Source organism: Myxocyprinus asiaticus, chromosome 30 (genome assembly GCF_019703515.2).
Source record: "Myxocyprinus asiaticus isolate MX2 ecotype Aquarium Trade chromosome 30, UBuf_Myxa_2, whole genome shotgun sequence".
In the NCBI taxonomy this organism is placed as follows: domain Eukaryota; kingdom Metazoa; phylum Chordata; class Actinopteri; order Cypriniformes; family Catostomidae; genus Myxocyprinus; species Myxocyprinus asiaticus.
In genome coordinates, this window is record NC_059373.1 from 10,532,674 (window position 1) to 10,555,413 (window position 22,740).

The 22,740-nt window shown below is 37.7% G+C and overlaps 2 protein-coding genes across 4 annotated transcripts; one reads left to right on the forward strand and one right to left on the reverse strand.

The window, feature by feature from the left end:
* Positions 1-303: 303 nt before the first annotated feature.
* On the reverse strand, positions 304-12,165 carry LOC127421527 (epsin-1-like). 3 transcript variants are annotated; one of them, XM_051664626.1, is made up of 11 exons: positions 12,091-12,165; positions 11,198-11,297; positions 11,007-11,102; positions 7,810-7,965; positions 6,538-6,666; positions 6,333-6,453; positions 5,539-5,711; positions 4,840-5,404; positions 3,544-3,681; positions 2,647-2,805; positions 304-2,335 (listed from the first exon to the last, which is right to left on the reverse strand). In XM_051664626.1, exons 3-11 carry the CDS (start codon positions 11,073-11,075, stop codon positions 1,926-1,928), a joined length of 1,920 nt encoding a protein of 639 aa, XP_051520586.1. In that variant the 5' UTR covers positions 11,076-11,102; positions 11,198-11,297; positions 12,091-12,165; the 3' UTR covers positions 304-1,925. The 3 variants fall into 3 exon arrangements, with proteins under 3 accessions (XP_051520586.1, XP_051520587.1, XP_051520588.1); XM_051664627.1 differs by having other exon boundaries at positions 11,198-11,325; positions 12,091-12,163; XM_051664628.1 differs by having other exon boundaries at positions 2,193-2,805.
* A 2,062-nt stretch (positions 12,166-14,227) lies between these two features.
* On the forward strand, positions 14,228-20,146 carry LOC127421543 (adaptin ear-binding coat-associated protein 1-like). Its single transcript, XM_051664657.1, has 8 exons — positions 14,228-14,442; positions 16,052-16,152; positions 16,280-16,384; positions 16,516-16,597; positions 16,797-16,905; positions 17,983-18,136; positions 18,350-18,443; positions 19,658-20,146. Exons 1-8 carry the CDS (start codon positions 14,348-14,350, stop codon positions 19,716-19,718), a joined length of 801 nt encoding a protein of 266 aa, XP_051520617.1. The 5' UTR covers positions 14,228-14,347; the 3' UTR covers positions 19,719-20,146.
* Positions 20,147-22,740: the final 2,594 nt, after the last annotated feature.

Genomic DNA, 22,740 nt, shown 5'->3' on the forward strand with positions numbered 1-22,740 from the left:
ATGATTGTGCCTCTCTGTTCTCACTCAAAACCAATTAGGTCACTTCAGAAGTCATGAATTAAACCACTGGAGTTGTATGGATTATTTTTATGCTTTGAGTGCTTTTTGGAGCTTCATGGTAACCATTCACTTACAATGTATTGACCAACAGAGCAGAGATAATCTTCTAAACATCTTCGTTTGTATTCAGCAGAAGATAGTAAGTCAGACATATCTGGGATGGCATGACGGAGAGTAAATGATAAGACAATTTTCATTTTTGGGTGAACTATTTCTTTAAGGTAAATAATAATGCAGGACATATTTTTTCATTATCTTGTCACTTTATTCTTAAATTGTCACTTTCACAGGTAACACCACAGCTTTACCATAACTTGTAGAATAAATATATATGAATTTGTAATACAAAATAAAACCGTAACTGAACCTATAATTACAGTAACAGCGAATATGAAAATAAAACCAATATTGTATGAATGAAGACGTGTAGAATGTTTCATCCAAATAAAGAATAGAAAGTATTATTTTTTTTTTACTTTTGCACATGTTCCATCAATTTCTTCCTTCAAATAAAAGACAGAATAAATACAATTAGGACAAATAAATAAATAAATAAATAAATACATACATTTGCAACAGTTATCAGACAGCAAAAGGTGATATAAAAGATACAGTACATCTTAATAAATCATCTTATAGAAAGAATAAAAAAAATATTGTCCATTAATTTAGAGGTTTTATAATTTACCACAAACCTCTGATGCTATTACTCACCATTAAATACCATGAAATTGAATAAAAGATCAACATTTCCAAACAAGCAACAAAAACATTGTGCATGATCGTCACTTAAGAGTGACTATAGTGTTGCCTTTTGGATTTGTTTGGATATCAACTACAATAATGATCGGTTTCAAACCAAATCATACTCAAAATGTAAAATAAATACATCAATTTGCTTGTTTGTTTCTTGATGCCACACCAGCTTTGATGGTTATTTCATGTCGAAAACCAGGTTAAAATAATAAAAGTAAAACTAAATAAGATGTTTAAGACTAATTCTTTCTAAAAACTCAAACTAAATTTGGACTAATTTTGTTAAAAACCTTTTCAAGGGTGTCAACGGAATAAAAGAGTTTTCTCACAGGAGTAGAAATATTACAATCCAATAAAATATGTTTGATAGACAGTGGGCTCTGACATGATGCACATATCCCCCGATAGTAAAAATTTGTGTGCCAGTCTTGAGTGGCCTATCCGACATCATGTATAATGACCCCAATGATTGCACACACTATTGCACTTGTGTATATGGTTGTGTGACAATAAAAGTGATTTTGATTTGATTTGATTTGTATAAGCAACTTGGTCCCAGCGGTTATTAAAAGAGAAGAAACTTCTGGTCCCAACAGCAGGATTTATTTCACGTAATTTGTTTAAGCACTGATCCCATCTTTAGATGTGGATTACTTGGTTAGCTGAATACCTTTCAGGATAAACATGAGATTTTCCACTCTTCGAGCAAGCTTAATGTTTATCCAGCAATTATCAGTTATCCAAGCAACGCTTTTCAAGACTTTCACAAATCTGCTCACTGGCTGGCAAATTATTTCAGTAGAAATCCCAGGTTTTTGGTAAGCTTTCTTAAAAAACTCCAACATACAGGACCTTGATGGATTCTACAACATACTGGATAAAGAGCTATTAAACAAAACACCCGCTTCATTCTCTCAGTCCATCTAGTTGGAAAGGCCGGGATACGCATGCTTTTCTCCCCAGAATGGAAAAAACGTACAGTTTATCAATGTGCACTGATATTTAAAGGGTTGCTCACACTTATACACACATACACACAATAAATTGGGATTAATAAAGGGGGAGGGGACAAAGGAAGTGTCGCGATGAATGGATGATGTTTGGAGAACTTAAAAAATGTTATTTCCCTTGCCAGATGTCCCAGTTCCAGGACCCCAAACTAGTGGAGATTGCTGTGGAACTCCAGCTCGTGGGGTAACCACTCCGGTGAATGACACAGGCGATAGCTCACCAACAGAAGTCTCCGCAGTGTTAGGTTGTACCATTTTTGGTGCATTGTGCAAGTTTACCATGGGAAAACCAATGTTGGGCATTGTCAAAGATGAAAGGTTTGTATTCTGGGTTGGAGACACCATGTGGGAAACAGGTACCCCGGGGGCCATATTTAGGGGGGCACTGGAACCAGGCATCATAGAGTTAAAACCAAAATAATTCTGATTTGTCGGGAATGTAGTAGAACTGGCCACATTGGACATGTTGCTGCTCAATGGCCTGGTCATGCCTGTAGCGAGCAAACAGCCTGGGAAGGATAAAAGTTGAAAGTGTGCAAGCAAAAAGGGATAATGGGTAATGGGAGACAGGGTACAAGAGAAGTAAATAGCATAAAGAGGTGGGAATAAAGAAGGTTGTGTTTTTATAAAGCAGCTGAGATGAAATCTACACCAACTACATACAGGTTATGTTCCACATGACTATATGAATTCTAGGCTTGAAAAACACTGCATCACAAACATTCAGAAATAAACAGATATTATACAGTGTCCCTTTCTCTCTTTCTCAGTTGCTTTTGTAGTCAATGTCTTTCTCTCTCTTTCTCTCAGCCATCCTTACCCTGGGCTTTTTGTGTAGAGGCGGAGATGGCGTTGAGAGGGGGCTGTTTAAGTTTGGGCTTGACTGACATAAGAGAGTCAAAGTCCACCAATGAAGCACCTTCACCAAGGAAGGACGCTGGCTTTTTGGTCTCATCAACAGGTTTAGTGGCAGTGTCACCTGTGGATAGCAAAAAAAGACCTTTGCTGTGCTGTTGGAACTAGAGAAAAAGAAACCTTAGCTCAAATGATCAAACATGATCCCTACCCTCTGAAAAAAACATTGCCTTGATTTCACCCCCTAGAATGGTATCAAACTGTTTCACACAACTTATCTTGAGGTTTCATAGGCTTCCACTTTTTGTATGTTTTACATCTTTGCCTTGATCTGACTGGCCTGGTAATATGAACAAATGTATTTTTCAGAGCAATCCGCATTTGCTTTTGTTAATTTTTTTATATTTAATAATATAATAATATATATTATAATTTTTTATATTATATATGTATTAATTTGATTAAATTAAATTTTAATATATTTATATTTTATGTTTATTATTTTGATTACATTATCTATTTTATTAAATTTTTATTTATTATTTGGATTATAGTGTATATTATTTTTTAATGATAGTTTAGAAGTCACAGCTTTTTTAGCATAAAATGAATTTGTATAAAATTATCAAAGTAATAAAAGCCAAACACAGAAACAATAAAGAATGAAATTAGACATCAGAAAATGTAGCTAGACTTTTAACTATCAGCAAAAAAGCAATCCCGCTTTCAGCTTATTTTGGCCAAGACCTGCCCCCATAGGCAGGAACAGAAGGTCTGACCAACATATAAAGTGACCAACCACAGTTTTTATTACATGATGTTTAAGGAAAGGTACATCCAAGAATCAAAAAGAAAAAGAAACCTGTTCCGTTGCTGTTCTCAGAAGTCGCTCCCCATGGATCTGAACTTCGTACATCTTCAAAAGCGTAACTGGCTGTCATCGCATCAGTTGGAGCAGATGGGGCACCCCAGGGGTCATTTACAGTGAGCGGAGAAGAAGCTGAGAGAAAGGGGGTAATAAAATGTACTGTATTATATGCTTATATATATATATATATAAAATGTTGTGCTCAAAAGTTTGCATACCCTGGCAGAAATTGTGAAATTTTGGCATTGATTTTGAAAATATGATTGATCATGCAAAAAAACTGTCTTTTATTTAAGGATAGTGATCATATGAAGCCATTTATTATCACATAGTTGTTTGGCTCCTTTTTAAATCATAATGATAACAGAAATCACTCAAATGGCCCTGATCAAAAGTTTACATACCCTTGAATGTTTGGCCTTGTTACAGACACACAAGGTGACACACACAGGTTTAAATGGCAATTAAAGGTTAATTTCCCACACCTGTGGCTTTTTAAATTGCAATTAGTGTCTGTGTATAAATAGTCAATGAGTTTGTTAGCTCTCACGTGGATGCACTGAGCAGGCTAGATACTGAGCCATGGGGTGCAGAAAAGAACTGTCAAAAGACCTGCGTAACAAGGTAATGGAACTTTATAAAGATGGAAAAGGATATAAAAAGATATATCCAAAGCCTTGAAAATGCCAGTCAGTACTGTTCAAGTCACTTATTAAGAAGTGGAAAATTCAGGGATCTCTTGATACCGAGCCAAGGTCAGGTAGACCAAGAAAGATTTCAGCCACAACTGCCAGAAGAATTGTTCAGGATACAAAGAAAAACCCACAGGTAACCTCAGGAGAAATACAGGCTGCTCTGGAATTTTTTTTTAGTTTTATAATGAAATAAATTAATATGGTGGCACAATTATATTTTTGTCTACAAAACTAATTTCAAACATTTAAGCATACACCTTCAGATCAAAAGATTTTTAAGATCATGAGAAACACTTCGGTCAAGTGTTTAAAATTTTTTGACCGGCAGTGTGTGTGTATGTATGTATGTATATATATATATATATATATATATATATATATATATATATATATATATATATATATACACACACACATACATACATACACACATGCACACACATACATACATGTGAAATAAATCTGACGTGCTACAGAAACAACATATACTTCTGTTCATGCTGTAGTCTACGTTTTAGTTAACTCAATTTGAAAGTAATTGTCAGTTTGCATTAGACCCATTACAGCTGGACCTCTGCAATAAGCTATGTTGTACCTGGCCTGCTGTTTGATCCAGTTACTTTCCAATCTGCTGTACCCCAAGGGTCATTATCTGCTTTTGAACTATCACCAAATGGATTGGTAGATGGGTCAGACTTGACTGATGTTGCTTCCAACGGCTCCCCCCAGGGGTCAGAGGTTCCAGGTGCTGAATCCTGTACATTATCTGCTGATGACCCCCAGGGATCAGACTTTGCAGGCTCAGAGTCTTTCTGTGCATCTGTTGGAGCCCCCCATGGATTTTCTGAAATTCCCGAAGAGTCGCCCCATGGATCATTGGCGGCAGGTTGAGAATTTTTCTCTGCGTTAGTAGATCCACCCCAAGGATCTTTGGAGGCAGGTGAAGAAACTTTTTCAGCATTAGCAGATCCTCCCCATGGATCACCAGAAGCAGGTGGAGAGTCACTTTCCCCATCAGCAGATCCACCCCATGGGTCATTACTAGCAGGTGCAGATTCATTAGATGCATCAGATGGGGCTCCCCAGGGATCAGAGTTGAATGGAGGTGCTGCTGTTGATGCTTGTTCCCAAAGATCTGGCTCTGTGTCACCCTCTTTCGCCTGTGGGAGGAATCCATACATTTCTATATGTCAACTCGGAAAGTCTGAAAACAGTCAGATGAGACCTCACCCAAAAATAATAATTAAATTTAAAAAAAGAAAGTTTCTTTGAATAATTAGTCAGTCTGCCTCACCCGTCTCTCTGCCTCCTTCCTCTCGGCCTCCAGACGTTTCTGCTCCTCCTTCTTCCTCGCCATAGCGGCGGTGAGGTCAGCCACTGAAGGGATGTTGTCCAGGGAAGGCAGCCCTGTATACGGTGGAATCTCTGGCTTTTCCTTCTCTGGGCCTGTAGCTGAGGACGCTGAGACTGGAAGAGTTAAACCAGTTAAAAAGGAATCAAAAGGTAGTAAAATAAAAAAAGATGGAAGACACAAAAATATATTTGGGAGAGTGTTTTAACGATAAACGATATGCAGTTAACAAAATACTATAGTATGCCCCTAGTGGTTTGTGATAAAACTGCAGGGGGTTCGTGAGACTCCGTGAGAAATATAACGAAAGTGGGAGGTGAACAAAGTGCAAGAGTCTCATTTACTACTTTTCTGATGCTTTTTGTCCTTTTGGATCTTTCCACTTGCCAAGTTGCTGAACAGTAGCATGGACATTCTTTAAAATATCTTATTTGTGTTCCACAGAAGTAAGAAAATCATAAGGGTTCGGAAAACACATGAGAGTGAGTGAATGATGACAGAATTTTCATTTTTGTGTGGACTATCCCTTTAATTAAAAATTGTTTACTGAAATGTAAAGTGTTACCAAACTTTAACATGACATGAACTCTTGAAGTGAGGGTTTTAAAGCTCATTTATGCAAGTCATATGATAAACATAAAAGAGAACCTTTAACAAGGATCCAGTTGTCAAAGAATGCTTCATGCCTTCTTTGTGCAGGTTTGCCAGAAGCATTCAGAGTTTCACAATACTCTTACCATTGGGAGCCTTTGTCAGCTTATCTTTCGTCTTCATAGCAAAATCTCTCTCTTCTTTCCGCTTGTCCTCATCTTCGATCAGCACGAGCACTATCTTCGCCTTTTCTCTCACATTCACCCCCTAAGGGTTTTATAAGACATTTAACCTCTGTATAATTTTCATTAATGTAATGAGTGTCAAAGACAATCTAATATTTGGCAGTACCTGGTCCTTTCCATCCTTGTCAGTGAAGCGGTATTCTGTTAGGGCTTTGATAACGTGTATGTTCTCCACACTCTGCTGAGGGATGCGGTCAGAGCCCGTTTTCAACAGATATTCAAGAAGAGTTAAAGCCTGTTGAAGATGAAGAGAGAGAGAAACTTGATACATGTACCTTGAACTTGGTACATGTTTGGAAAATACTTATAGGCCTATTCCTTATAATTAGTGCAGTCAATCGATCATTTTTTTTTTAGTCAAAGTAATTACATGATATGCCAATTGATTAATGAAATTAATCACATATATCAATATTTGCTGAGCAGCCCCCTCAAATTAAAATAATAAAATATATAATTATTAAATAATTATATTATTATAATTATAAATATATAATAAATAAAATAATTCCGATAATTTAATCAGACTTAAGTGAGTACAGGTTAAGGTTAAGTTCAGCATTAATTAGACAACAAAAAAAGTGGCTTTAGAAGGCAATATATTGTTTATTTCCATATCACTGAACATACGCCTATCACTGGCCAACAGTCCACAGTAATCCATTTTACAACTGAATTCATCAGTCTGTCCGAGGCACTTATTATAAGCTCTTCTGTAAGGATGCTTATACACTTTGTTCATCTGGAGTTGCGCTTACTGTGCCCTGCTGACTGGCACTCGCAAAAACATGAAGGTGGTACTTAAAGCTTGAATGGCTCTGGTAAGCAAATTCCTTATTACATCCCAGGGGCATGATTAATTGCATTTTTATACATATATATTATATTAGTATAGGAAAATACATTTTTCATTTGACATTAGCTACAGTCCCTATGGATCCAGGCCTGGGAATGACACAAAAATGACACAAATGACACAAAAAAAATTAGCATATGACACAAAAAATTATACAGGGGAGTGTAACTCAATATGTCATTCTCTAACTCAGCCTATATAATAAAATAAAAGATACCACAAATGCAAAAGCCATAGGTAAACACAAGAAAAAGAAACACATCATCAAAACCTGAATGGAAAATCCTGCCTTTACATAATCAAACACTGCAGTGACAGCAGCAATGGTCCTGCTGGCAGGAAAAAGCCAGCCACTGATCAGGTAACATGATCGGGTGTGCAATACAGTCCCAAAAAACGATCACTTGCTATAAATATTCTATCATTCTGAGCCGCCAAGCAAGCAAGAGGTGTGTAGACTGTTCACTCCTATTAAAACCAAAAACAGTTATTTTTGCTATCTCTTCTTTTTCCTTCACTCACCTTGTACACATGCCTCCAATTTTTGTCATCGTTGAGGCGCTTCCAGAGCATGGCTAAAATCTCGTTACATGCCACCACATTGTAGGTCAAATCTGAGATGTCGGCCATTTGGGAGCTAGATGGCCCCCAGGGGTCATTAGAGGTCGCTTCTCGAACCTATATATGCAACGGATCCAACAGGAACAAAAGGTGAAGCACTCATCATTAACTCATAGAGTACATTTACATGGGCAGTTACAATTGAGCTTCCGCAGGTTTTCGCGTTGTCGAATTACAGTCTTCATCTCTCTCCAAGTATACATGACACCATGCATAACTGAATAGCTGAGGAAAGGACGTCAGCTGAGGAAGTGACTTAGACGTTTTCCGGTTGATTTTCTTCCGACTGACATAGTAGCACGTCGAAGAAGTCGGCTAACTAGCTTCTCAACATGGAAAACTTTACAGCAACGTGCATTTCTTACATTCTTTACTCATTGATTTTGGTGCAGACCAGATGTACGTTATCCATTGTGTTTATGGTGATGTTCGAAGGCAGAAGACGATGCAATTTTCACCTGGATTGTTCTAACGATATGAGTTCTGCTTTGCTTCACTTGATATTCCTTAGAAACTCTGTGTAAAGCATAAAACATTTAGACTGAGAAGAAATGTTGTGATGATTAAGACAATATTTTGTTTGTCTATATCTTCCTAGCGATCGCTGGAATTTAAGGTTTGTTGTCTGTATTGAACAGTTCTTCATCTGTATCTGTCATTTGCTTCAAGCTGCATATTCAATAAAATCATGCTTTCTGCCTCATTCTATGAATGGAACCCACGTGAGATCAGTAAAAGCTGTTATAACCACTCGATGATAACTGAAAGTAAGATATATGCAGTAGATAATGTGTAATTTGGAATTTTACATTCTGCATTCATGGCTTTTATGCTAACTGTAGCATGCTAACCTTGGCCATAGTATGCACCTGTTACCCTGTTGCACCTGTGTTTGATGCTACTGCAAAGATGGGTGATATACATTGACATGTATGCTATGAGTGTTAAAATGGAAGACAGATAAGAGGATTAGACAATGGGTAGAATACAGACAAAGGAATAATAATTAGAGGTACATCAATGTGTAACAGGTGTGACTGGCTTACAGACTGCTGATCCGTCTAAAAATGAACATTTCTAACTTTCGTCATGTGTCCCTGCGTTCCAAACGGGATGAATCAGTCTCAGTAGGGCACTTCGAAGGGAAAACAATCATGATAACAAAAAAGTAGGATAAATAAGAGCTGCACACTGATATTACAGCTCCATTTTTTTTTAACAAAAACAGCGACGTTTCGACCTATTAGGTCTTCATCATTCTTTTGCCTGATGAAGACATAATAGGTCGAAACGTCTCTGTTTTTTGTTCAATAAAAGTTTGGAGCTGTAATATCAGTGTGCGGACATTTATCCTTCTTTTTTCTTTACATTTATATTTTGTCCTACACCTGTACCCAGTGTGGGTTTGGATGTGCACACTTGTCTAACATTTTTCTTTAGAACAATCATGATAGCCATGTGGGGAGATGGGGGCGTGGCCGAGTGACATCTGTGGAGAGTGAGGCCGGGAGAGGAAGAGCGGTAAGGATCGACACCTGTGGGAAGTTATCTCAAACAGCTGTTTTGTGTTGCAGTGAGTGTTGGAGAGGGATATAAGGGCAATCCAGACCACCAAGGGGAGAGAGAGAGCCGAGCTTAAAGCTGTGTGTGTGTCTGTGTGTTTTGTGTTGCATTCGACTTCCAGGTTAAATACACGTTGCGCTGCATCTCTGTTCCTTGGAGCATGCACATATTGTGGACTGATTGACATACATGCTGAATGGAACTGAACTACAATCGCATTATCTACTGTAGATATGTAGGTACGAATTCGCAAAAATCAGACGTGTATGATTTCAGTCGGACGAATGCGTTTACATGACATTTTTAAAAGACAAAATATTGCTTTAGTATGACTGAAATCGAACTTTTAAAGTGCATGTAACACACTTGTTGTTTTGTTTGTGAAAATGTATTGTTTTTGTAAAGTTTTCCTGTCACAACAAAATGAATGTTAGATTCTTATGTTCTGCAATGCATACCAAGAACGACAGAATAAATGTGACAAATATTGATACGTATGTATGATCTCTGAAGGACCTGAAGTGAGAGACCCACATTGACTCCACTGTGAAAAAGGCCCAGCAGAGGTTGTACTTCCTTCGGCAGTTGAGGAAGTTCAACCTGCCACAGGCGCTGCTGATACAGTTTTACTCAGCAGTCACTGAGTCTGTCCTCTGCACTTCAATAACTGTCTGGTTTGGTTCAGCTATGAAATCAGACATCAGAAGACTACAAAGGACAGTTCGGACTGCTGAGCAGATTACTGGTTGCCCCCTACCCTCCCTTTGAGAACTGTACACTTCCAGAGTGCGGAAAAAGGCTGGAAAAATCACTCTGGACCCCACTCACCCTGCCCACTACCTTTTTGAACTGTTGCCTTCTGGCCGACACTTCAGAGCTCTGAGCACCAGAACCATCAGGCACAGGAACAGTTTTTTCTATCAGGCTATCCATCTCATGAACAGTTAAAACTGCCCCTTTGAGCAATAATTAATGTGCAATACACAGCTTAGTCTTTTTATATTTAACCAACACATCCAACCTCTTCTGCCATTACATTCCCTTGCACTGTACATAACCAATTTGTATTTAGATTTGCACTACGTATGTGTATGTATGTGTGTATGTATGTATGTATATATGTGTGTATGTGTGTGTGTGTGTGTGTGTGTGTATATATATATATATATATATATATATATATATATATATATATATATATATATATATATATTGTGTATCCTATATATACTTTATTTTATTTTCAATATTTATTTATTTTATTCAATTTATGTTATTTTTAAAAGTCTTGTTGCTGTTTTGTATTGTTGTGTACTGGAAGCTCCTGTCACCAAGACAAATTCCTTGTATGTGTAAGCATAATTGCCAATAAAGCTCATTCTGATTCTGGTGATACATAATGATCCTAATAAGTAGCATATACTCTGGAGAGAGAACATGAATTGGACTGAACATTTAATTTAAAGAGATATCAAAGGAGTATGCGGGCACTGTTTGATAAAAATAGTGCAAATTAAATTGTTAGAAAAACGTACCTTGACTTCTGCTTCAGAGAAGTTCTGAACAAGGTTCTTCAGTTGTCGCCGAAGCATTGAATGAGTCATGATGGTGGTTTTGTCAGGCACTTTTCCCTAGAAGGTAAGAAATTAGTATGTATTAAAAAAGTTTTGAACAAAATGTACAAACATTTTGGCTAGTCAGTGCTTTATTTATTTGCTCCTCTTACCTGCTAAATAAAGGATGTAGGAATGGCTGTAGGCAGAATTTCCAGTGGCAAACAAGCACTTCAGTCCATGTGCCTCTCTCTCCCTATGGTGACTTATGGCCTGTACACCACAAATATGAGAACAAATGCTGCAACATTAAAAAGGCTCTGTTAATACAAGAAGGTATATTATGCTGATATAAGGGTTATTTGTGATATGATAAAATAACAAGCCTACCTTTAAAAGCAAAATAATTTATTTGTATGCTACACTCTTGTATATTATATAGAAGCACAATATTTCTTTGCAAGAGCTATATTTATTTATAAATAAATATATTTATGAACAATTTTAATATATTTGTAATAGACTATTTATATGAATTTAATAGTGACTTAGACATCATCCTTAAAGACAGAGTATCAGCCTATAATAATAAAAGCTAATGCTTGATTTTATGCAATTTTCAGCAGCAAATCCAATCTGCACTGTGAATATATGCAAATGTTACTATGCAACAAATAAACCGTATTCATTCAGCAGTATGGCAGGCAGGAACGCATCCTACCAATGCTGCAGACTGCAAATACCTCAAAGGTAATGTGTGAATAGCATCATCTAATGACGATCGACAGATCTGAAACAAACTAGCGCGCTGTCATAGTATACATTGAGCGATACATGTGAGATTGTCGCATTACTGAGGTCCGATCGTGCCCTGACCGCAATCTGACACCTACAGCAGCTGATATTGGTTTTCTGAATTGAGAGCCATCGCCTTAAACAGGGTGAGAATGCACGATCATACACTGCGCATCAGCTAAAGAATTACATAGAACATCGCTTCTTATGCCCGCTCGGCGACAGCATTTAAGATCAATAAATGCAATAAATATATCTGTAATATACAAACCTTTGGGGAGAATGGACGAGAGAGAAGATGAGAGGCTTTTCCATAGCCAAGCGGAAATTTCCGCTTCCGTTTACGATCACCTGTTAAAAAACCAATTCGGTACAAGCCTCCTTACTGAATATTCATAAGGTGGGAGTTGCTTATGTGGGATACGCTACACGCGCTAATCGGCTGGATGCTGCATATTCATGACGTAGGCGTGTTTGTGAGTTTTCCATTGAAAGGGAAATTGTACGCCCCTATTTTGAATATTCATTAGATGAGAGTGGCGATCTTTCGTTGTCGCTGATCCGCTGGATACTGCATATTCATGAATTGAGCGTGTCTGATGTTGGCCGTGACCAAAAACTGAAAAATGCTGCCTTCGGAGGCTGTATACGGAGGTAGGATGAAAATAAGGTGCTTTATAAACTGTTCTAAGACCAGTTTCCTTAAGAGTTGTATTCATTCAAAAATGCTGTCGTTTAAGCCATTATCTGATTGGGCAGCAAGTCAGCTGCCTACATTTTAGGGGAGGTCACACTACACTTCACACTCCATTCACTCCCATTCAAACGCTGTCGTACGAAAGTTCAGGCTTGGTGAACTCTGAACCGTGAATTAGTACGACAAGGGGAAGTGCGACCAATAGGAGACAGAAACGTCACACACTGACCTCTTGGCTCAATACAAAGAATTTAAAGCTGCGTGTTTCATTGTTGCAGGAAAGTGAGAAGACAATATATTTTAAAAATGTTAATATAATATTATTTGTTATTTGTGATTCATGATTTACTTACACCAGAAGCCCTCCCGCGTGACATCATATCCTGGTTCGTTACGTTGTCCGAAAAATAAAATAAAAATAGTGCCCTCAAGTGTAGTGTGACCGCCCCTTCACGTTGAACACAGAACTGATACGCCTCCATATTGAATATTCATAAGATGGGAGTGGCGAGCTCTCTGGCGCAAATCAGCTAGATACTGCATATTAATGATGTTGTAGTGTTTGTGAGATTTAATCAGAATCAGAATGAGCTTCGTTGCTAAATATGCTTAGGAATGGATGGATTGAATATTGCACATGGATTTATTGACAAAAAGGAAAATATTTGGGGGCAGTAACTGTTCATGAGGTGGATGGCCTGGGGGTAAAAACTCTTCCTGTGCCTGGCTGTTCTGGTGCTCAGTGCTGTGTAGCGCTGGCCAGAAGCCAACAGTATGAAAAGGAAGTGTACTGGGTGAGTGGGGTCAAGAGTGATTTTACCAGCCATTTCATCACTCTGGATGTGTACAGTTCTAGAAGGGTGCGTAGGGGAGTACCAATAATCCTCTCAGCAGTCCAAACTGTCCTTTGAAGTCTTCTGATATCTGACTTGGTAGCTGAACCAAACCAGACAGTTATAGAAGTGCAGAGGACAGACTCAATGACTGCTGTGTAGAACTGTATCAGCATGGCAGGTTGAACTCCCTCAGCTGGCGAAGGAAGTACAACCGCTGCTGGGCCTTTTTAACCCTGATAGCACACGTGCATCTCTCAGACGTCTATTAGATGTGTACGTTTAGATCTGGAAGATGTCTATTTTACGTTGTTTGCTCATCTGCAATACATCTATTAGACATATTGTATCCGTGTCCTCTCAGATGTCTATGATTTGCATTGTTCATAAATCTGATCTTTTTAAGATGTTTAGCTAATGTTTATTAGATTGTGATGCTTTCCAGATCACACTATCTACAACAGACAGATGATTTGTGCAATCTGAGAAGTTGAAAACAGAGCTGACACGCCCCCATATTGAATATTCAAGACGGGAGTGGCGAGCTGTCTCTGGCTCTAATGCGCTGGATACTGAGTAATAATGAGGCAAGCGTGTCTGTGCTGTTTAAGTTGAAAGACGCAATGATAAACAAACCCGCGAGACTTTTTTTTCCCGCACCAGATTCGGCATGAATGCCCTCCTACATTAAGAGGGAATAAACAAAGTAATTATATAATTTCAAAATCTGCTGAATGGTCCATTGAAATATCGAAAGAGCGATGACACATTCGCTAATCCCAACACCATAGTTGCAGCTGCTCTGAGCCAAATTCCCATGACTGTGAGTCGATCCATGTATACTCAGATCTGATGAAGCGTGATACGTGATTCTCAAGCTCGTGCCAGAGGCATCGCTGACGTCACTGACGCTCCGATGCCTGTAGAAGCGGCTGGCCCGCAATAACAAATTGGATGAAGACAGAAATATTACTCGCATCGACTGAAATTAGTTCAAGATGGCGTCTGATGGGGAATTCGAGTCGATTTTGTGCGTAAAACCAGATGTCAACGTGTACCGCATCCCTCCGCGGGCGTCGAATCGCGGATACAGGTGAATTAAAGGATGTGCGGGCCTGAGCCCACAGTAGGTGCCTGTGTTGTAGCCTATATATTGTTAAAATACTCTGTATCAGTCTCCCACCCTTGCTACGAATGAGAGTTGCATTGATATAAAAATAATATGCATTGATCGCGAATGGGCTTTGTCATTGGTTCATGATTTAATACTGCTGATATCATGGAAAGTATCCCGTGACTTCAGTTGCGTGGCTTGTTTGATTGCAACCTCACGATTTGAGCTTCTTTAATAAATGCAAATTAGTAAAGAGAACTGAAAATGTTATCACAATTAAGCATTGTTTCCAGGTCATTTTCACGCCATTGAAATAGAGACAGCATCTCCCTATGGTATTATTATTATGGGGCCAATAGTTGTCTTTTTATTCATTGATGTAGGTGTATTTGTGTAGCAGACGTGTGGTTAAAATGATCTAGTGCATTATCAGACAGTCCTACACAAAGCTTTCCCACAGCAGTGAATGTGATGCTTCAGTGACACACATTCCTTCCCTAAAATCCCAGTTGTATTACCCTATCTGAAGCTTGAGGGTGTGTTGTAATAGCTCTGACTTTGAAATTTAATGAAATCTCCAATAAGATTGTGGAAAGAGGTTAAAGGAATAGTTTTCCGAAAATAAAAATTCTCTCATTATTTACTCACCCTCTTGCCGTCCCAGGCAATATATATATATATATATATATGACTTTTTTTCTTCTGCAGAACACTAATGAAGGTTTTTAGCTCCATTTTTTGCTCTGTAGGTCCATACAATACAAGTGAGCGGTGTCTAGAACTTTGAAGCTCAAAAAAGCACATAAAGGCAGCAAAAGTAATCCATACCCCAGTGGTTAAATCCGTGTCTTCAGACTTTTTTACTATAAATGTCCACTTTCACATTCTTCTTCTTTAGCTTTTGGTGATTCACATTCTTCGTTCATATCGCCACCTACTGGGCAGGGAGGAGAATGTATAGTTTTTTGAGAATTTATAGAATTGTCATTTTTGGGTAAATTATTCCTTTAAATCTTCTGTTTTCACCCCCATCTGACTAAAAGCTCAGACCTCAAGAGATGCCTGATTTGGGTGAATCACATGAAGCCTGTTGAGAATATGTTGGTGTCATATTTCATCCCAAAATCAAAAAATCCAAAAGAATATTTTGCATATAGAAAATGAAGCCTATTTTTAGTATCATTAAGGATTTTGCAGTGTGATATTATTTACATGACAAATAATCACTTTTCCTCTCCTGACACAATGATTTGGTTTAATTAAAATCACCATGAATTAAAGGCATTAGGCTACAGCAATTATACAATATTGTATGAATACTTTACAATTTGATTTATATTACATTCTCTGCATTACAGTAGTGTAAATGTGTGTGTGTGTGTGTGCTGTGTGTATTATTCTAATACATTAGAATTGAAATGTATTAAGTCTCACAATGAGTTTGAGAATCTTTTGTATTTTTTTGTTGAGCTCATCCAAAAGATGTATCGCCCTGAAAACCCAGCCAGAGTGTAAAATAAATTTTTTTTGATAGGCCCATTATTCTGTATGCTTTACATACGTAACATTGCTGCTGTGGTAATGGCAGGGCTGCTGACTGGAAGCTGGATACACCTGACTGGACAGGCCGTATGCGCATTACAGCAAAGGGGAAGGTGGCTTATATCAAACTGGAGGACAAAATCTCAGGTTGGAAATGTGCATACCAAATAGTATTTAGCATTAGTGATTGGCAAAAAACAATCAGAATGCTTGTAAGATTGGATGACTCAAGTTTGGTGCTTAAAAAACAAGTTATTTTTATCATTTTCATTAGGTGAGCTATTTGCTCAAGCACCTGTTCAGGAATACCCTGGCATCGCTGTGGAGACCGTTAGTGATTCCAGTCGCTATTTTGTTCTCCGTATCCAGGATGACAATGGTAAATGCATCATCTTCAAGCTGACCTCAATGTACACAGCCTGTCTAAGAGGAAATGCTTGTGAACAGACTGCACTTCACTTCTATAATACAGTTATAGATATTGACTGCATTATCCTGTCTGTCTTTTAGGTCGGAGTGCGTTCATTGGAGTTGGATTTGGGGACAGAGGGGATTCATTTGACTTTAATGTCACCTTGCAGGATCATTTCAAGTGAGTCCCTCTCAGAAAAAAAACATGGAAGTTTATGACAGGAATTGCTTTTGTATTTTTGCAAGATGTCGTAGCCCATAGGATTTTCTCTTAGTAAAGAATCTTTGTTATATTGGATGCATTCATTTAATATGCATAAAAGTGAATTGTCTTTGGGCATAATTATAATAATTACTCTTTACATTCTCCCTTTTGTAAGGTGGGTAAAACAAGAGAATGAAATCAGCAAAGGTACTCAGGCTGCAGACTCAGGACCTAAACTGGATCTGGGCTTCAAAGAGGGACAGACCATTACACTGAATATTGGGGTAAAATACAAACTGAAACAGAACAAGATCATGAAATGGTGGCCTTGGTAGCCCTGTAGTTTAGTAGAACATATACTGTATGTTCAGTACAATATATTACACATTTGTAATAGGACTGAGTAAAAATATAGGTTTTCCGATGGATCACGATTTTCATTTGGACAATCTCGATATTGATTCTTAAATCCTAATATCGGTCTTTTACTCTATGTGCAACCCTCTACCACAATGAGAGGAAATCACTCGCATTTGCAACCAAATTTCGCGCTATGCGACTAAAATGTCTGGGATTAACCTCTGGCTAATGTTCAGATTTCACTTACCAATGATTGTTTAGTGTAAAGGGGAAGAAGTTCATCACTGTGTTGAGAGTAAAAGTTTGGTTTGACTCGTTCTGTGTGTGTGTCCAAAGATGAGATCTATGCAGTCCATTTGTCATTGAATGTCTCTTTTAATACTCTTTCTGTTCTTTAGAGTCCGTTGTTGATCAAAAACAACAAAAAATACAAATTTATTTCTAATCACGCATAGCACAGATGAGATAAAGCCGTTCCAGTCTCTCTCGTTAATATGCGCTCATTTACAGAGTCTTTACAGAACAGCTGTTTTTCTTAAAGAGACAGTACTGACTTTTAGCACGTTTAACAAATCAATGTAAATACTTGTAAATTGTACAAATTATGCATGTAAATGATAAACATATAACAATATAAGATGCAATATAATGTCATATTATAGATGGAATACATGGATTTGTTCATTTTTAAAATGCTAAAATGTAACTAAAATGAAAAATGAAAAAAACTGATAAAATGTAATTAGTAAAATTAATATTTTCATAATGTACCTATTTAGAAGGTTCCTAGTATAATTAACAACATTATCTGGGCGAGAATTTCTTTTATATGTAAGCAAACATTATAACTGAAATATACCCATATGAATTGATATAGAATCGAAATCGAATCGAAAGCTTGTGAATCCGAATCGAATATGGAAATTTATATCAATGCCCAGGCCTAATTTGTAATACACACATCATAGTTTAACAGGGTTTGTGTGTTTCTTTGTTTTTAGCAAGGTAAAAAAAGGGACAAGCCCCGCCCACAGAGCTCAGGAGGCCTGGGGCTCCTCCCCCCTCCTCCTGGAGGAAAGATTGCCCCGCCTCCTTCCTCCAATCATAACCTCCAGTCCTCCAACACAGTACAGCCCATGGGAGGAGCACAGACAGGTTAATCATTGATCACCATTGTTACTCACTGCTTATGTATCAAATAATTGATGTACGACTCAGTGGTTTAGGTATATAAAATATAAATGTCTAAAGGCATCTGAATGCAGTGACTATATAGATACATTTTTCAGATTTTGATTAATAGAAAATGCATCTAAATTTTAATGATGACATTCTTTTGTTTTTATCTTTTTGTTTCCCTACTCTCAGCCTGTTTATTAGAACTGGACAGCAGTAACTCTAACACAGTGGTTCAGTCAAACCCCAGCTCTGATCTTTGGGGTGACTTCTCTAGCTCTGCAAGGTAACACTATTAGTAGCAATGTGCCACGGTGGTCTGCTAATTGACTAGTTGTCCAACAACTGACTAGTCGATAAGTGGAGTTGACTACTAACTTCAATATTTTTAGTGGTGATGGTTTTAATGGGAGATGCAATTCTCAAATTAATTAAGAGATGGAATTTCTTGGAGAGCGTTTTTAGCAAGTCAGTCCACTCGGCAGCCATCTTTGGAATGCTTTCGGGCAGGCTGGGCAGCTATTCTTCTATGCAAACAAGCGGCAGTTCATCTCTTTAATGCTTTTAGTCCATTTATGGTGCATAAAAAGTGGCTGTTTCAACCATCAGAGCGCCGCATCAACAATACATTACAGGATGATAACTGTCGGACGTTAAATCCTCTGCTCTGAGCAATGTTTCTGTATTTGTGAGGTGCTTTGGAGAGATTGAAGTCTTTTGCTGATTCTGTCTGACACTGCTTAAATAAATGGTTGCAGTAAAAAAGGTTTAAACTGTTTGATGCGGCAAACTAGATTTGTACCCGCATCATTATCATTATGCAGTTCTGCACTTTTGAATGAGCAGCGAGGAACATAATGGAGCCTAATTATACATTATTATCCTTAAAAGTGCACTCAGTAATTTTTTTCCCCATTAAAAAAAAGTTTACTCCTAAAGAAATTAGTTGTAATTTTGAAACATATGTATAAAATCATGACCACTCGCATGAGATGAGGACTCTAGTCATATCAGTAACCTTATAAAAGCTGTTTTATTCTACATGGGGCAGGGGCTCCCTCATTGGGGCTGCCATTTTAGAATCACATGACCAGCTGAAGACTACTAGCTTAATCTCTGTAACCGTCTTGTAATTGGACACTTTCACTCTTGGATTAAATTAGTCATGGCTGAATGTATAGTAGTGAATTTCTACAATGGCATCTGTAACTGAAAACTTGATTTCGAATGATACTGCATCCACACCACTAGATGTCATGTCACTGTAAGTCCAAGATGACATGAGATAAAAGTTACTGAGTGCACCTTTAACACAGACTAGTCTTTCAAACAACCGATAGACTAGTCGATTATAAAATTGGAAGTCTTGGTAAACTTTGATTCCTGACCATGGACTAGCTAATATGTTTTCATAAAACTGATCTCAAACCCGTAGATAATATCACAGCTTTTGTCTGGTGCTCCTTTTCTGTTATCTCTCTCTTTCTTCCTTTCTTTCAGCTCTGTTGCTCCTGCGGCATCACGCCAAGAACCCTCGTCTGGAAACTGGGTCCAGTTCTGAGACCGCTTCATCATCCATCTTCTCATTATTGTTCCCATTCCTTCATCAGAACCACTGCAATTAAAAGATACTGCATAACTGTATGGAAAATTATAAACAAGCTGTATGTAAAACTTTCATTTTATCATCTGCTAATCTTAGCAGAGGCGAGAAATATGCTGTTAAGAATTTTGTTACTGTTATGAGACAAATCGAACAAATTAAATTATGAAAAAGATTGTGTAAAAGAGAGGATCATCCCATGGACGTTATATGTGCAAACCTTTATGGTAATGTTTTTGAAGACCGATATAGTATCTGTACAATTGTACACAATGTGTTGAATATATCCCTTTGTTGTCATTACTTGTATGTGTTCGTTTTAGGATTTGATGGAGTGTATATATGTGTAGCTATGTTTAATAAACCAGAGAAAGAGAGACTTTAAAGTGTAGAATTTAACCGAGGCCTAGATATGTCCACAGCTTGACATATTGTATAGCATAAGCACATTTAAAAATGTACAGTATAAATTAAACTAGCAAATACTGATAAAAGGCCACAATTTAGAGGAATAATGCCCCTTAAATACAGGGACTATAGATATCCATTACATATCCAAACTGTCATTTACGTGTTGAACAAAAATAAAATATTCCAGAAGAACTATAAACCACATTGCTTAAATTATTTTCTTAACATAATTTTTGTGGGATTTTGTTTTTTAAAATAGGCCTTATTAGCATTTTCCCCTTGCAGTCTATGGGAAAGGTTTGTAGGGGTATGAAGTAAGAGAGAAGAGCTACAGAATAATAATTATTAAAGCCAAAATCAATGTTTGTTAGCACAGAATTTACAATACATTCGCATGAATTCTCAAGCATTCCATATACTTAAGTGATTCAGCTCCTCGCTAATTTGCTTGGATAGTTTGTGGCAATGATTCAGTCTCTCACATTTATTTAATATATATCTTTTACTGGATACCAAGTCTATTTGCTGTGAGCAAAACGGTAAGTTTAGTATGAACGTGATGCTATCGAGGTGCACCACGTACAATATCCATGGCATAGCCTGCTAAACTGAGGTGAGTTAATCTGTCTCCTATATTTTTAGTGTTAACACTGAGGGTGACCAAACGTCGCTGTTTTCCAGGGACAGTCCCGGTTTTTGGTGGGCTGTCCCCGGAAATGTCCCTGTTTTTCCTGAGCGTTCAAGACAGCGTTCATAATGAAATGTTACATTATTGCATGAAAGCCAGAGCAGCAAAGCCTACAGTGTGTTGTTTATTTTGACCAGCAGAGGGGGCTGCTCGCTATAGCAGCTTCAATTCATTGTTCTTTACTGATTACTTGGGCCAGTTTTGCCATTAAGAACTGGACCAGGCAATTGAAGAGAATTATCATCATTGTTATAAGATTCAAATTAAGGCACATACTAGCTATTTATGTTATAAAGCTATATTGTTATGTATTTTACAACAGGATCTGAGTTTGGCGCAGGATAGTTTTGCACAGTGTAAAACGTTCCTAAAAGTTTGGCCTTCATAATGTGGGAATTCCCACACAGACCTCACAAATTAATGCTGGTGAAAAGTAGTCAAAATAATCCCCGCAGATTAACAAATAAAATCAATAATTTTATCTTTAATCAGTGTGTTGTGTATATCAGTGCTATCAGACCACCATCCCCTCTCCCTCTCATGCACTAGTAATATTCACACACTGACTAAAGGAAGCACCTTCTCACATATTTATTCATTTGCAGGGATGGATTACTGACCAGGCCAATGGGGCCAGTGCCCAGGGGCCCTTGACTACCGCTCGAAAACACATCAACAATGAAAACGAAACCCTCAATGTTGCTTGTTTATCTTTAAAATGAAATAAACAGACTTTCAGTTCACAAGCAAGTTCATTACACACATTAACAGTCTTGGTTTTATCTCTTCAAATATTACGCATTTGACCCGACTGACAGGGTCAGAATGATAATAGATGAATCAGATACAGTCTTGTGTGGCTTATACATTGAACTTGTGTCTGCTGACGAACATAATTCATTTTTATAACAGAGCAATCATCAGAGAAAATTAGCAACAACGAGAGATATGAGGCTCTGCTGTGGATCACGTAGCGCCACCCCGCTATGCAAATACATGATGGCGCAACAATCAATGGTGAGATGTCCCAATCTTAACATGAATTTAACAGTAATTTTGAACACTGTTATGTTGGTGCAGCTATCATTATGAGGACTCTCCATAGACATAATGATTTTTATACTGTACAAACTATAGATTCTATACCCTAACCCTACCCCTAAACCTAACCCTCACAAAAAACTTTCTGCATTTTTACATTTTCAATAAAACATCGTTTAGTATATTTTTTAAACGATTTAAATTATGGGGACACTAGAAATGTCCTCATAAACCACATTTATAGCATAATACCCTTGTAATTACCAGTTTGTAACCTAAAAAAAAAGAGTCCTTGTAAACCACTTAAACCTGCCCCCACCACCCACACACACACACACACACATATCCATGTACACATTTTTATCTCTGTATTGTGGAAAAATTGGAAAACATGCATTAATTATCTTTAACTATATTTTTATTTAATTAAACATTTTGAATGTACTTGGCTGCAACGGCTGATAGGAAGAATTAAAAATTATTATTTAAAATCAATGTAGTCATTTTTAAGCAAAGTTTTTTCGAAATGGGGCCATTAAATCTTTTTTAGGTCGGTTGCTTGGGGCCTCAGAAATCGTAAACCCGCCCCTGAATATAGTTAAGCTTTCCATTCTCTTCACAGGTTCAGGAATGTGCTCAGGTTCTGAACTATGCTGATCATAAGTAGCGCACTCTGATGGAGTGATCACATCAGGAGTTTCTGAAACTCCACCACAAGTGGCATTCTGCACATCATCACTAACATGAGTTCCATCCATTTGCATTAACCATTCTGATGCTTTTGAAACAGGATCAGGATCGTCCATGAGAGCAGAATCAATAGCACTGCCACAAGTAGCA

Bases quoted from the DNA above. Each gene is read 5' to 3' on its own strand.
- LOC127421527 (XM_051664626.1), bottom strand. From the start codon at position 11,075: ATGACTCATTCAATGCTTCGGCGACAACTGAAGAACCTTGTTCAGAAC. The intron at 7,966-11,006 runs GTACGTTTTTCT...TTGCATATATAG, and splicing joins TCTCTGAAGCAGAAGTCAAG to GTTCGAGAAGCGACCTCTAA. The intron at 6,454-6,537 runs GTACTGCCAAAT...TAAAACCCTTAG, and splicing joins ACAAGGATGGAAAGGACCAG to GGGGTGAATGTGAGAGAAAA.
- LOC127421543 (XM_051664657.1), top strand. From the start codon at position 14,348: ATGGCGTCTGATGGGGAATTCGAGTCGATTTTGTGCGTAAAACCAGAT. The intron at 14,443-16,051 runs GTGAATTAAAGG...TGGTAATGGCAG, and splicing joins GCGTCGAATCGCGGATACAG to GGCTGCTGACTGGAAGCTGG. The intron at 16,153-16,279 runs GTTGGAAATGTG...CATTTTCATTAG, and splicing joins ACTGGAGGACAAAATCTCAG to GTGAGCTATTTGCTCAAGCA.